The sequence below is a fragment of the Panthera onca genome, chromosome C1 (assembly GCF_046562875.1).
Source record: "Panthera onca isolate mPanOnc1 chromosome C1, mPanOnc1 haplotype 2, whole genome shotgun sequence".
Taxonomy (NCBI): Eukaryota; Metazoa; Chordata; class Mammalia; order Carnivora; family Felidae; genus Panthera; species Panthera onca.
In genome coordinates, this window is record NC_138346.1 from 205,428,444 (window position 1) to 205,441,731 (window position 13,288).

Sequence of the window (13,288 nt, forward strand, 5' to 3'; positions counted from 1 at the left end):
TGAAGCGGGGAGCTCTGTGGGTGGGGGACTCCCAGGGAGGGCTGTGTGCCTGAGTTGAAGGTGCTCCTTTGTGTGCCAGGGATGTGTGTGCATTGGCCTGCTGGGCCCTGCACCGTGGGCAGGCCTAGCCATGTCCCCTCCCCGAGGCCTCCTGGCACCCTCTGGTGCTCTGGCTATTTTGGGCACTGGCTGTGTTCAGGTTTGTGGAGGGATGGGTAATCCTGTCCGTGCCAGGGATGCTGGGGGCACACTCTGGATGGCCATTCCAGCCCCCTGGATCTTTGATGGCTTTAGCCTCTGCCCATGACTTCAGCCTCAAGGGGTCATGGTCAGTGGACTCCTAGGGGAGGCCAGTCCCACTAGCAAGGGCAAAGAAGGGCGCCAGACAAGCCTTGCCCTTGGGACATTCCCTGCTCTCAGTATCAGGAATAGTTGTGCTTCCTCTAAGCAACGAGTTTGTTTTGACCTCATTGGGTCACAGAATCCAGGGACTGGTCAGGTTTCCTTCCTCCCATTGGCCACTGGAAAGCTCAGAGCCAAACGAATTGTTGCTTTCCCGGACCTCCAGAATTCGGCATGTATTTCTATCTACTCACCTCACTCCAGGCTGTCCGTCTGCTTCTGTGAGCTTTTCTTATGTACGTTCAGTTAGTTTTCTCTCGCTATCATGCGTGCATCTTTCTTTTTTAATGTTTATTTTTGAGAAACAGAGAGGGAGAGAACGAGTAGGAGAGGGGCAGAGAGAGAGAGGATCAGAGGGTCCAGAGTGGGCTCTGCATTGACAGCAGAGAGCCGGATGTGGGGCTCAAACTCACAAACCGTGAGATCATCACCTGAGCCAAAGTTAGATGCTCAACCCACTGAGCCTCCCAGGCGCCCCTACGTGTGCACCGTTGTAAACTGCTTTGAGTTTTTCTGGGAGAAGGTGGCAGGGGAAGTATAAATAGATGATGATGATGATGATGATGATGATGGTGGTGGTGGTGACCCTGTGCTGGGCAGTCCCCCGCAGTCTTGAGGCTTGGTCCTCACTTTGTGATGACCTCTGCCAGCCCCTCCCTCTTTGCCGGTGGGAGTCATGGCCTAGAATTCTAGAATCTTCAGGTTGCAGGGTTTCAGTGTCCTAAAATGTCAAAGCCAGAAGGAACCTTTGGGATCTTCTAAGTTGAGAGCTTTCAAACTTACTGTTCAGCAGTGAAACCCTTATGTCAATCAAAAAAATAGTAGTTTGGTTAAATCCTACACTATTTTGATAAGGGACAGCAAACACAGACCATTCACCACGGGTTAGTGCTGTTTGTAACATTTTACACTTTTATTTAATCCTTACGACAATCCTGTGAGGCAGATACTATTAATGTGAACTACATGCCCATTTTGCAGAAACGGAACAGAAAGGCACAGAGGGGTAAAGCGAGCTGCTCATGGCCTCTCAGCTAACCTGGGGCTGCACCAGATGTATGATGTAGGTCATACAATGGGAAAAGGTGGATTTGTTTTCAGTGAAGCAAGTATTTGGGGGAGGGGGCCCAACATCTATTCATCCCCCCCCCCCACTCTCTCACCCACTCTCCCAAGTGGCCCCCGAGGCTGCTGAGGACAGACTGGAAACCAGTGATCTAGGCCTGTTTCATCATTTGACAGAGGGAGCCTGAGGCTAGAGAGGGGAAGGGGCTTCCCCAAGACAGTGGGGGAGCTAGAAACCTTTCTCAGTCCCTTGGCCCGCCAGCCTCCTGGAACAGCAAACAGCTCGACCTCCCCCTTGGAACGCTCAGCTCCCTCCATCTCGTGGGCGCTGGGACCCTCTGACCTTCTGCATGGTCCTAGGGGACCAGGAGCAACCAGGCGCTGGGCCACCCTCTCTGTCCCCTCTGACGGGACTCCTCACCTAAGAGGACAGGCTAGTGACCAGGGAGGAAAGAAAGGGGCAGCTTCCTTCTGGGTTTTCTCAGACTCTGGCGGCGTTTCCCCCCCGGGGAGAGAACGTGCCCCTCGTGTCACCCAGCCTGCCTTTCCTCCACAACGCCTTCATTGCATGGGGCCTTGGGGCTTTCTGTCTTCAAGAGCTCCCTCTTCAGAACCCCAGTGGTGCTGCTGGGCCATATCTTACCTCCAAAGCCCCGCCAAGGGAGAGCTAGCTGGCGGCCAGCCGAGGGAAAGGGGTAGGTTTGTTGTGGGTGTTCCCGGTATGTGCTCTATGAAGCTCTAATCTTATGAGGTCTGCATGAAGAAAGGGTTCCCAGTTAAGCAAGTTTGGGAAATACTAAATAGTTGCTCCCTTCCCCGATCATGGTGTTCAAGACGTCTAGGACTTAGGGAACCAGCTCAGCTTTGTGCCACCAGCCTTTCCCAGATGTGTTTGTTTGCAGGACACCCACCCTGTCCAGAGCTGCTGTGCCCAGGATATTACTCATGAGCAAAGGGGAGAGGGGCACTTCAAGAGGAAGGGGCCCTTCCTTTTATTTCCAGCTCTGTTACCTCCCCTTTGGTCCTGGGTTCGGCCCTGCCTGCCCCTTCCTCCCCCTCCAGGAAGCAGATGAGGAAAGCCCTGGGGGCAGGGGGGGAGCTGGCCTCCTTGGCCGCAGCTGTTGGACTGTCATCCCAGCCTGTTTTTTCCTGTTGCCGATGCCCACGGGAGCAAGCAGGAGCAGAGTGACCGCGGCCTGGTGGCCTGGCCGCCTTAAGCAAGGCCCTGGAGCCGGAGCTGCGGCCCTGCTCGCTGCTGAGACCCCCACCCACTCCCTGAGATGCCAGTCCGCGCAGGGAGCAGGTGACCAAGGGCAGCTTCTTGTCCCCTCAGAGACGGGGCTCCCTGGCCGAAAAGCCCCATTTCTGCCATCAGAAATGGCAGGAGGAGGCCTCAGGTAGTACGGAGTTCCTGGTTGGAAACCAAGGGTCTGGCTCCCAGTCTCAGCTCTTCCAGCTCTGTGACTCTGGGCAAGCCGTCTTTCTGAGACTCGATCTCTTCATTTGTAAACTCCTTCCATTCATTAACTTAAAAAGTGTTATCGAGCTGCTGCCACATAATTTGTAGGTATTGGGGGTACAGCAGTGAGCACAATGGACAAAGTCTCTATCTTTGCGGAGCTGATGCTCCAGTGGGGGCGACAGATGATAAACAGATGAGCACGTAAACATAAGGTAGAGTGTAGATGGTGAGATGCTATGAAGCAGGGTAAGGGAGGTGACAGAGAGCCAACTAAGAGATTCTGGACCTGGGATGTGGTCAGGGTGGGTCTCTGTAAAGGTGACACTTGAGCAGAAACGAGAGGAAGAGGAGGGGTGGGCACATCCCACCTGGGGCGGTGTCCCAGGCAGAGGATGCAGCAAGTACAAAGGTCCTGAGGTAGGCGAGAGCTAGGTGTATTTGAGAACTATTGAGATAAATGTGGCAGGGAGTGGGGAGAGCACGGTAGGAGAGGAGGATAGAGAATTGCGTGTGTGTGTGTGTGTGTGTGTGTGTGTGTGTGTGTGTAGGTATGTAGGTCACATAGGACTGGTTACCCATAATAAGGGCTTTTCTTTGCATCCTTTGGTGAGTCAAGAGTAGTGGAAAGGCCTAACCCAGTAGGTTCAGGCGGTGGTCATTGTTGTAAGTGATGTCTCACTTCAACAAAAATTTGTAGAACGTTCCCCCACACCCCCGTAAGCCCGGCACTGTGCTAGGGGCTTCATTCCTGAAATCTAGGGGCAGCGACCCCAGAGGGCATGGGCAGGCCCAGCCGGGTTGGTGGGGGCCATGAAAGCCCACAGATGCTCCAGCACTCCATGGTAGCGGGGCCACCTGGGCGCCAGAGAATCCGAGAACCAAGCCGGGCTGCGGGCAGGAGGCAGGCACGTGAACACCGCCGGTGCTGTTGGCATGAACAGTGTTTGGCAGCTAATATTCAAGCCCTGGGGACCTTCTTGCCGGGCGGCCCAGCCCGGAAGCCATGCCCACTTGGCCACCCCTGCCGCCTTGGCGTCACCTGGCACGTGGGTGGGGCAGAGGCATTTCCCAGTGACTTCCTGCTTCTTCCCTCTGAGCTGGCGGACAGCTCATTGAACGCCAGGGGAGGCCCATTCTTGGGGTGTCTGTGGGGCAGGGACTCTGGGGGAGCTGGGCAAACTGGGGCTCTGTGACCAGCACAGCCAAGAGAGACTGCTCTTTTGGTGAAGAAGCCCACTCGGGGCTGTGCACAATCCCACCTCTGGGCCTAACCACGTGCCCTCCCTTCTGCCCGGTGCAAGCACTTTGCCCCTTCTCCACCCAAGACCGTCTTTCAGACCCAGCTGAATTGTCCTTTCTGCCGGGAAGCCTTCGCCAAGCTCGGTTAGTGAGGGGACCCTCCCCTGGGCCCTCCCAGCCCCTTGCCCTTCCTCTGCAGAGTGCTCCATGCACTGTGCTCTCATCACTCGGTTTAATAGTCTGTCTCCCCTAGGAAGACAGAGCTCTGTGTCTACTTCCCAGTTTTATCCTCAGGACCCAGCGCATAGTAGGTGCTCAGTAAGTAAAGGTCAAAGCGGCTTGAATTGAACCTTTTATGGCAGGTCAGATTGATTATCCCCTTTTTACAGGTGAGGAAGCTGAGGCTACCCATCGGGAAGGTGGCCACGGTGGCCTGAAATCAGGAATCTCTGAGCAGAGTCCACCTTCTGCCCCACTGGCCACATCTCTGAGACCCATAAGGTGCTCTTAGGTGGCTATGCTGGTAAAAGACCCATTCAGGTGCAACCCAGCTACCTGTATAGACAGAGACCATGTCAGGCCCACCCGAGAAAGGGCCACGCCTCCCAGAACAAGCCAGCCCCCACTCCCCTTGCCTCTCCCAACAGCCCTGGGAAAGAGTCGAACAAAGCAGGATGTTTCTGCGCCTACATTATCATTGCGGAAACTGAGGCCTGGAGGGATCATTAACCATGTCAGTGATCATGTGATTCGGTAACGTTTTCCCCTGGGATGAGGTATTAGTGGCCTCAATTTTAATGATGGGAAACCGAGGTTCAGAGATCATTCTGGCACTTTCTTGCTCTGTGATCTTGAGCAAGTCTCTACTTTCTCTTTCTGAACTTCACTTTCTTCTTGTGTCAGATGGCCTAATTCCCACCTCAGGGTTGTTGGGCAAGTTCACTTGTTTATTCATTCATTCATTCATTCATTCATTCAGTTGGTCATTCAGTCGGTCTGTGTCAGCAGATATTAATTGAGCACCTAGTCTGTGTTTTCTGTTTTGAAGATGCAGCAACGATAAAAACAGGAAAATCACTGCCCTCCTGGTACTTTTGTTCACAGCAGAGATGGCTGGTGTGCGGAAGGGGAGCGCACGTAGTGGGGATTTGCTGCAGTTTGCGAGAAGGGAAGGGTGTCAAGGGGCTTCGGCCACATGGTGAGTTCTGGGGCAGAGCTGGGACGAGGGACCCCAGACGTCAGGTTCTCGCTCCGCTGTTCTCTGTTGAACACGGCCCTGGCTGGAATGCAGACTTTCCAGGTCACAGGACTTGGGGTCAGAAGCAGGGGCCTGCAGGCTGCTACGCCTCTAAGGTAGCAGAGTACAGAAGAGGGAGTCCTGCTGTCAAACTGGATCTCCACTGCCTTAGCTGTGTGACCTCGGGTAGGTGACTTCACGTCTCTGAACTTCCCTTATCTGTAAACTGGCGGGGGTGGGGGTGTGGGGAAGCACCAGTATCTGCCTTCTGGAGCTGTGGTCTTGCACGAGATAAGCCTTGTAAAAACCTTATCTTGGCACCTGCGTGCAGTGAGCTCTTGATGTGCCTCCAGCATTCTCCTTATCTGGGGCATCTGGCCAACTCAGGCTGGAGAAGGTCCTGCACCTTGGGAGCCTGAGTGTGGGAAGCTGGCAGGCCTCCCGAGTGGCACGGGCAGTGTAGGCATGCCAGAGGAGGCTGTGGCCACCTCCTTTCCGGCCCGGCGCCCCTCTTAGCCTGCCAGGGGATTAAAGGCCTTTTGGCCTTTGTGTCAGGCTCACCCGCCCCTGGCAGTTTGCACAACAAAGTGCTGCCCCGACAGATTCCTTCCCTGTTGCCGTCTGCTGCCCATGGACAGGGCACTGGGCAGCCTGGGGGTGGGGCAGGGCACCTTGACCCTGTGTCTGGGGCCTAGGGTGTAGCAGAGCTGGGAGCATGTGTTATGGGGTTACGTGGGAGCCTGTATCATAACAGAGTAGGAGCGTGTCCTTCCCTGGAGATTCGGGGGCCATGGGTGGGGGAGGGGGCCCTGAGGCAGTCTGTGCCGGCAGGAGGCAGGTGGGCAGGCAGGGGCTCGTTCGTCCCCCGCCCCCACGCAGGCTCTGGATTTTGATGGAGTGAGCTCACTCCGGCCCAGATGCCTGGAGCCTTGCCCTGGGCAGCTGCAGCCCCCCTGGGGACTGCGGTGCTCAGACCTTCCTGCCCAGCTGCGTGGGTTGTGGTGGGCTCGGCCCAGCCCTGGTCACGGGGAGGGGGTGATGGGCTGGCTTCCCACGTCGCGGGAATAATGGCTCTGGAGCAGCCCCGAGTCCCCCTGTCAGCCCTGAGTCAGCCTCGGAGGAGGCAGATAACTCGAGCCTCGGCACCAAGCTCTGCCATCACCTCGAGCCTGGGCGCCACCCCTCCAGCAAGCCCAGAGCTGAGGCAGCAGGGCCGGGCCCTGTCCTTCTTCCCAGACCTGGAGGCTGACCCTGGGCCTGAGCCCATGCCCCCCCCCCCACCCCATGCATCACCTCTTGCCCATACCCACCCCTCACCTCTACTCTGTGCCCCAAGCATGGGACTAACTCTAACTGACGCTCAGTGAGCACTTACTGTATACAAGCCTTCAAGCGGAGCGCGCCATGTGCTTTTAATTTCATTTACACCGGTGACCCTCGGTGAGCCTCAGTTTTCTCATCTGCAAAATGGAAATAAAACCCGGGAGTGAAATGTGCATCGGCTTTCAGAAGTTTTCAGATTCGAGAAGGGTGCCATCGAACGTGTGAGGGCACAACTCAGAGGAGTCTGGAGCAACACCCCGTAATGAAACACACTAACATTTGCTGGGGCAAAACACTCCCGCTCACCCTAGGTGAAGTAAATAGGATACTGACCGCTTCCTGTCAGTTCAGGTCAAGACTTGGCACCAAATGAGCTTGTTGTAAACTTATTTTAAAAAACAAAGAAGAGGAAACACTCTTAGTTTTCAGAGCTCTTTGCGTTTCCCCTGCTGCAGATGAGGAATAGCGGCCCAGTAGCGCCGGCCCTCCCACGGTGGCTGCGAGGGTTATTGGAGGGGGTCCCCACAGCGTCGAGGAGAGGGCCTGGTGCGGAGACAGCCGCCGATGGAGTCTTCCAGCTCCTATTGTCATCCCTTCGCCGTGCCGTCGTCCTCCTGCAGCTTTGCTTTTAGCAGAAAACGCCAATCCTTTGAAACCCCCAAACCCTGTATCCTGTATCTGTTTCTGCACCTTCCCCTGCACCTCAGACTTTCTCTGCCTTCTCTACCCCTCTCGAATGGCTCGACCTTTCACCTCCAGCCTGGGTTCTTCTCAGCTAGCCTTGGATCCCTCGGCATCCACACCCAGGCCGGGAAAGGAGGTTTCTGGCCTCTGTCCCTTGTCCCAGAGGATCTCTGCGGGACTTGAACCTGGAGCCTCATGTGCATGCTCACGCCTACCAGGAAGGCCTGGACGCATGCAGCCTCAGGGAGCTGTCTCGCAAAAGTTCCCCGCCTGTCTGGGTTCCCCCACCTCCTGCCACCCGTTGGGGGGCCATTATGCCCACACCCCTGCCCTAGCAATTGTTCCCAGCACACTAGAACAGTCCTCTGGCCTTGGCCTGTATGAGTCAGCTGCCTCCACTTCCCCCACCAGGAACCTGTTGTGTCTGGAAAATCCCCCTGTCTGCTTGACTCTTTCCTCTCTGGCCCAGGTCTGCCTTCTGGACCCCTCCTTTCCAGTCCCGCCATCCGGCTCCAATGCCTGCCTGAATACTGGGTTCCTCTGGGAGGAAGCCAAGCTTTCTTATAGCCGGAGATGGGCTGGAGGGCAGGAAACCTGAGTTCTATTTCTGCTTTTGACCTTGGAGCCACCGATGGCTCTCCTTGAGGTGTTAGGCATATACTGCATGGGCTCAGGCCGCTGGCAGCTCAGGTGTCCTGTGGGCCATCCTGGGAGCTGGTTGGGTTGGGGATGGGAACCGGCCAGCCCTGGGTGTCCTGGCCCTGCCCCCTGTGTAGGCCTCAAGGCCAGCCTGGAGGCCCAGCCTCAGCCCTGCCTCTTTTCCTGGTCAGCAGGTACAGAACCCAGAGGTCCCCTGTGATCTTGGGCAAGTTACTTGGGCGGGGGAGAGGGGGCTGCTGTTACCTCCTCTGTGAAAGGGGGCCATTCATACCTGCTCAGCCACCTCAGGCAGTCATTGTCAGGGTCTAATGACCCCAAGTTTGAGGAAATGCTCTGTAAACTGTAAAATAGCACTGTGGTTGAAAGGTTTTGTGGGAGTGACTCTCAGTGACCTCGGTCAGTTCTGGCTCAGTGGCAAAAGCTTAGACATTGGAACCAAACCACCAGAGGTCAAGTCCCAGCTCTGCCACCTGCTAGATCTTCAAGCAGATGATCCGACTGCCCCATTTTCCCATCCCTACAGTGGCCTATTGAACACCTGTAACCTGGGTTAACATTTATAAAAATCCTCAAAGAAGTGCCTGGTATGTAGTAGGTGCTCAATAAATGTTAGGTCTTTCTATTCTCAAGTAAAGCCCAGACTTCCCAGATCTGAATCCAAGTTCTCTTCTATGGTCAAGTCTCAGGCTCCTTTGGGCTCTTTCCGGGAGCCTCATTCCGGTCTGGTTCCATCTCCCCTCCCAGATGTGAAATACAGCTGCTAGAACCTTTTGATCTTCAGCTTTACACAAATGAAGTCTCTGCTCTTGTTGGCTCAGCCCTTGCTACAGGCCCTGATCTGACCCCAGAGCCTCGGGCCCTGGGGAGGGGGCTGAAAGCAAGGGCAGGCTGGCATGTGGAAGGGCCCATTCCCTGGAGTCCCTGGGGTGGGAGGGCTTCTCTCCAGGCCCCGACATGCTCTGGATTCTCTCACCCCTCTCACTGCAGATGTGTGTTCCTGGCATTTTTTCCAAGTTGAGTCTCACTTTGCTATTTCCTGTCCGGTCTCAAGTCACCTCCCCCCCACCACCCCCGCCCTGGCCTGGGAGAAGCTTTGGACCTTGCTCACCACCAGAGTTTTCCTTTCCAGACAGCAGTGTCTAGGGGATGCTGGGAATCTCTGTGCCCCGTGCATGCCCCCCCTCCCATGGCCTGGCTTGCATGGGGAGGGGAAGGGTGTGGCAATGACACAGAGAGAGAGATAGCCCTCCCCAGGTGGGGAGGATCCAAGCCTGCCCCCTCTAACCTCTTCTGCCCAGTGTCTGTGCCCCTATGCCAGCCTTAGCCTCACACTCCCCTGAAGTCAGTCAGGGCCTGCTCTGGACCCATCTCCCACCTGGTGGGAACATTACCTTCTACCCATAGCCAGGGAAGGAGGGGGAAGCCTTTCACGGACTGATCTTGTGGTTCTTAGCCAGTGAGTGCTAGAGTTCTCTAAGCACATGCCAGTTCATCCCTCCCACCTGGCTGAGAAGGGGCCCAGGAATCTGAATTTCTCACCAGCTCCTGGAGATTGTGAAGCTCATTCCTGGATGCAGACCCTGTGGGCATGGTCTAGAGGTCTCCTGGCCGCCTAGGACTGGGATGGGCATTTGTCTAGAGAGAAGGTAGGGAAGGAAGAGGAACAGGAGGAGGTGTTTGCCCATGGGTTGGAGGGGAAGGGGCATTGGGCCATGGCAGAGAGTAAGGTGTGGGCAACGTAGACCTTATACTACGCTTCGTGGCGCTGCAGACGTGAAGGTGACCAAATGGCAACCAGTCGAGGAGGGAGCTGCCAGCCTAGGAAGGGAGATTGCATATAGACTCTGTGGGGGCAGGTGGTACGTCCAAAGCGAGTCAAGTTCAGGAAGCAGCTAGAGTTAATAGGTGATGACATTTTTGACCATTCGCTCATCCGTTCATTCATTTATTACTTCAGGTAGGTATCGAACATGGGGTGCTGAGAAGGTAGAGGTGAATTCATCACAGTCCCTGCCTCCATTCCAATGGAGGTACAGATGATCACAGCGTGAGCCCAGAAGCACCCAGAACCCAGCCTGGGTGGGGACAGAGGTGACCGTAAAGGGCAAGAGTGAGGAAAAAGTCTCCCAGAGGAGATTTTCTTTGTCTTTTTAATTTTAATTTAATCTTATTGAGATTTTCTTTTTAGGCATCTCTATTGAGGTATAAGTTATATACAGTAAAATGCACCCATTTTAAGGGTACCATTCAATAATGATAAGATGTATATACCCAGGGAACAGTCACTCCAAAAGTTTCCCTTGTGTCCCTTCCCAGTCAGCCTACCCCATCCCCGGTCCCAGGCAACTAGTGACATTTCTGTAACTGTAGATTAGAATCTCCCCCCCCCCCCTAGAGTTTCCTATAAATGAGGTCACGCGGTATGTAGACTTTTGTGTCTGGCCTCTTTCGCTCACTGTACTGTGACTGAGTTTCATCCGTGTGGCTGTGAATATCAGTTATTTGTTCCTTTTTCTCATTGATCAGTTGGAGGAGGTGATGTTTACGCGAATTTTGGAGGATGACTTAGCCAGATAAACAAAGCAAGGAAGGGCATTCCAGCAGAGGGACTAGCGTGAGAAAAGGCCAAGAGCTCCAGGACACGGGCTGGGTAAAGTTGGGGGGTGTAGGGAGGGAGAGAGACTGACCGTCTCTTTGTTTTTCTTCTCCTCCTTGGGCCTCTCTCCTGCTGCCATCACCTTGTCTAGCCAGTGAAGGCTGGGTTTTGTTTTCAAAAGCGAGACCGTTTCCTTCTGGCTGGGCTGGGCTCTCCAGAGAGAGCTGAGGCCAGACAGGGCCTGAGACTCTCAGGCCAGGCCATCTGGGGCTGGACGTGCATTACAGGGCCACAGCAAATCCATGCACACTTGTGCTTAGGGGCTCTGGGGTTTCCTTGGTCTCCTCCGGGTTTGTTTTTTCTCTACGGTAGCTGATAAAACTCCTTTGGCAACATTTCCATCTTGTCTAAGAGGAAAGAGGCATTCACTGCCCGTAGCCCGCCCTGAGAAAGGCAGGTGTTGTGGCCACTGGGGCCCTGCTATTCTGGCCTGCAAGGTGCAGGGTCTCAGCAGGCCCTCTGTGGAATGGGAGCTCGGGGTAGAACTTGTGCTGGGCTCAGCATCAGCCTGAGGTCATACAGAGTTGACACCACGCCTGTCCTGCCCCCCATTCAGCCCAGCTGTTGGGTCCACCCCATCGGCTGTGTGCACAGATGAGCTTGTCCGTGTGGCCACAGATGCCAGAGCCAGCTCTCCAACATGGCTGGAATGTGTTCCCCGTGGCTTGGAGCTTTGGAAGCCAGGCGGAGGCAGAGAGAAGTGGTTGAGATCGTGTGCGAGGGAGCGGCTATCACAGACGGCAGCTTCAGTGGACTCACCTGTGATTACTGCCTCTGTCCCCCACCCGTGCTTCCTCCTGCCTCTGTCCCCCTCTTTGCTGCTCCAGGCCACCCTTTACCTGTCTGTGTCCCCCCGTCTACTGCTGCGTATTCCGGATGACCCTTGCCTTCTCCAAAGGAAGAGAGGAGTCAGTCATCAGTTACCAAAGTGATTGTAACTTTATCATCTGTTTGAGGATTCATTCAGACTCAGTGAATGCGCATGGTTGGGCGCCGAGGCCTCCGGGGGCGAATGGAGCTTTCTTTGGCAAAACTGAGTCAAAAATAGTGGTTCAGCCCCAGCCTGACTCTCACGGCCAAACCACATCTGACTTAACCACTACAGGGCTTCGGGGTAGGACTCTGGGTCCCCCTTGAAGTGAGGGGAGGGATCCTTTGCATGGTGGAGGCTGGAGAATGTGACGGTCGGCTGTGTGATCTCCCACAGGTGACTCATGGGCTGCGGGCGTATGATGGCTTATCTCTGCCCGAGGACTCAGAGACAGTCACGGTGGGCCGGGCCGGCAGGAGCTACTCAGACATCTCTGATGACGAAGACTTGCTGGCTGACGATGCCTCTGGAGGTGAGCAGAGGGTTCTGGTGGTGCGGAGTGGAGGAGGTCAGGGGTGGAGCCAGGGTTCTCCCCCCACCCCCATCCCCTTAAAGAGGCCCCAGGAAGCTTGCCCAAGGGGGTGCCTCAAGAGATGGGATGAGAGCTGTGTGCATCCTACGCCCTGGTCCCAGTGACCCCAAGATCCTCCACTTAGAACCTGTGTGACCCTGGTGGCTCACAGGGCCGGTGGCTGCTCCTCTGCCACTGCTGTGTCCTCGTAGCACAGGATGATCGGGACTCGCAGGGAGGCGGGAGACGAGGCACAGTAGAGGACAGTTCCCGCCTCCCCTTACCGCACCTCCTCCTGGCCCCGTGGCGAAGGCCAGTGTGACGGGGCCCCTTCCATCCCAGCACAGACAGACCGTCAAGGCCCCGCACCGTGCAGCCTTGACCCACACCCTCTCTGATGGAGGCTTCCATGCTGACTTTCACAAGCCAGCATCCCTGGGCAGTGGGGAGGACGCAACAGCTCTGTGCTTCCATGCCCTTCCGCACGGCATGCGAGGTGCCCCAAACGGTGCCAAGAACTTGTTGCTGCATAAGTCTCTCTTCTGCTTGCAGATGGCCTGGGTAGTGGGGAACCAGGCAGCGGGGACTTTCAGATGGGTAAGTTGCTGAGGGCCCCCATCCTGCCCCCTGGGCAAGGCCTTCCCCGCCGCAGGGGTCCCGTCTCTGGGGCTGAGGGCCTCGAGGGCTTCGTGGGCCTGCCGTGCAGGTGGTTTTATACTTGCTGAGCAACAGTCGTGTGGACTGGTTGGCAGGTCCCTGCAAGGTTGGGGACAGCCAAGCTCTGTGGTCGTCTGCGCCACAGGGACAGGGCTGAGCGCAGCAGGCAGGAAGCGCCCACGTGTAACAGGTACCCAGAATAGCAAAATTCCCGTCTCCCAGCACAGCTCAGCTGTGGGGTCCCTTCCTAGATCCCTTCTTGGGGGTGTTGAGCTGGGGACCCCAGGCAGGGGTGGGCAGATGGAGGCACTCTGTGGCATAGGACATGTGGGCAGGCCGACGGAGCTGGCAGAGGGTGGAAGTATAGCCTCACCTTGGACCTGGGAGGGACCCTGCCTTCAGGTTGGGTCACCTCTGGGAAGCCAAGGGTTCCTGGGTTGGGGAAGAGGGCTGGGCTTTGTGGACAGAAAGAACCAGGCCTCCAACAGCTGCTCCTTCCATTAGCACTTGGTGCACAGTGG

At 56.0% G+C, this 13,288-nt stretch overlaps 1 protein-coding gene across 8 annotated transcripts in view; it reads left to right on the forward strand.

The window, feature by feature from the left end:
• Positions 1-13,288, forward strand: part of HSPG2 (heparan sulfate proteoglycan 2) — a 100,051-nt gene that overhangs the window by 22,044 nt on the left and 64,719 nt on the right. For all 8 annotated transcript variants that reach the window (XM_060622246.3, XM_060622254.3, XM_060622247.3 and 5 more), the window contains exons 2-3: positions 11,936-12,071; positions 12,663-12,707. In XM_060622246.3, the coding sequence (XP_060478229.3) occupies positions 11,936-12,071; positions 12,663-12,707 (181 nt within the window). The remainder of the gene's footprint in view (positions 1-11,935; positions 12,072-12,662; positions 12,708-13,288) is intronic.